Source organism: Cyprinodon variegatus, unplaced genomic scaffold, assembly GCF_000732505.1.
Source record: "Cyprinodon variegatus isolate N-32 unplaced genomic scaffold, C_variegatus-1.0 Scaffold317, whole genome shotgun sequence".
Taxonomy (NCBI): Eukaryota; Metazoa; Chordata; class Actinopteri; order Cyprinodontiformes; family Cyprinodontidae; genus Cyprinodon; species Cyprinodon variegatus.
Genome location: NW_015150770.1, coordinates 800,496 through 801,894, shown reverse-complemented (window position 1 = coordinate 801,894; position 1,399 = coordinate 800,496). Strand labels below are relative to the sequence as shown.

Sequence of the window (1,399 nt, the reverse complement as noted above, 5' to 3'; positions counted from 1 at the left end):
AGCTTCAAACTGAGCTGGGGTTCAAACAGGAGCTTCACACTGAGAAAGGGATTCATCTCCACTACGACCCGTTCAAGTACCACAGGAAATCTGAGTGGCAGCCAGTTTCTCTGTTCACCTACAAACAGCGGCATTCTGTTTAAACCCTGTTCCGCCCTCCCAAACTATAAATAGGAAATACAATAGTTTGTATTGTATAACAGAAAGGCGATGAGGAATATTTTTCAGGTGGAGCTATTATTTTAAATGTCACCTTGTCTGATTTATAGGTGATTATAGGTGATTTAGCCTCACCATATTTATTTTCCAAAATAAACACTTCAAAATACCATGAAAGCCCATTTGAAACTCTGGATGAACCCTCAGACTTTATAGATCCACATCTTCACTATAAGTCAAACAAATTTGGACTGATTATGTTGAAGTCGGTTTGTTCCACAAAGGTTTTAGAGGGCGGTGTGCTGGGAGGAAATGGAATTTTTGACACAGCGGTGCCAAATGTGCAAAAATGCATTTTTCCACTCACAAAAGGGAATCTGGTCGGACAAATATGCTGATTTTCATTATTGGAGACCTTCTGCATAAGTCTTTGTTCCTAAGATTTAGCCGTTAGCTGCAATAATATCACCAAACTGAATAGAAAATAAGAATAACAGAGCAAGCTTATGTAACGCATGCTGGTTACATCACCTGAAATAGTTGCCCAATGACCTCTGACCCCTTCTTGGAAAGGTCTGAGCCTCTAGTTTCCAATGATGCCGCCATTAGTGGGCGGGGCTAAAAATGAATACCTGCTGTTGCATTACTCCCACAGAGTCACACATGTCAGGTGGAATTTCAAATTTGATTTTTGTTTACAAAGCTATATAAAAAAGTACTTGTTAAAAAATTATTTTGAAATATGTTTTAGAAATGTTAAAGCCTCATTTGAAAGGTGTGTGGATGAAACATCATGCGACTGTGTTTTGGCCATTTCTATAGACAGATGAACATCAGCAGGTGTTAGTTGGAGCCGGTACCGGGTAAATCTGCTTCCATAGGAAACACCAGGACTCATTCTCACGTTTTTAGAAGTGGCATTCGTTATAAACCAAGAACTTACGGCACCAAAGGCCACAGAGAGCATGGTCTGCATCCTGCCGTCCTTCACCGTCCCCACCACTCCTTTCTTGTACATCAGAGCACCTCCAGCCAGAGTCCAGAACTTCACATGTTTGATTCCCACAGAAACAAACTGAGTGTCGGAGTCGGGCCTGAATTCCACCACAAAGATCCGGTCAGGATGTCCGGCTTTGCTGCAAACCCTGGATCCTGAAAGAGAGGTTTTGGTTTTAACCTCCTGTTGATCTGATCTGATAACACTAGCTTCTCTTCATTGGCTTCCTGTTAAATCCAGAAT

The 1,399-nt window shown here is 41.5% G+C and overlaps 1 protein-coding gene across 1 annotated transcript in view; it reads right to left on the bottom strand.

The window, feature by feature from the left end:
• LOC107090938 (echinoderm microtubule-associated protein-like 6) overlaps positions 1 to 1,399 on the bottom strand; it is a 90,671-nt gene that overhangs the window by 7,296 nt on the left and 81,976 nt on the right. The window contains exon 32 of the mRNA XM_015384593.1: positions 1,103 to 1,311. Coding sequence (XP_015240079.1) covers positions 1,103 to 1,311 — 209 coding nt within the window. The remainder of the gene's footprint in view (positions 1 to 1,102; positions 1,312 to 1,399) is intronic.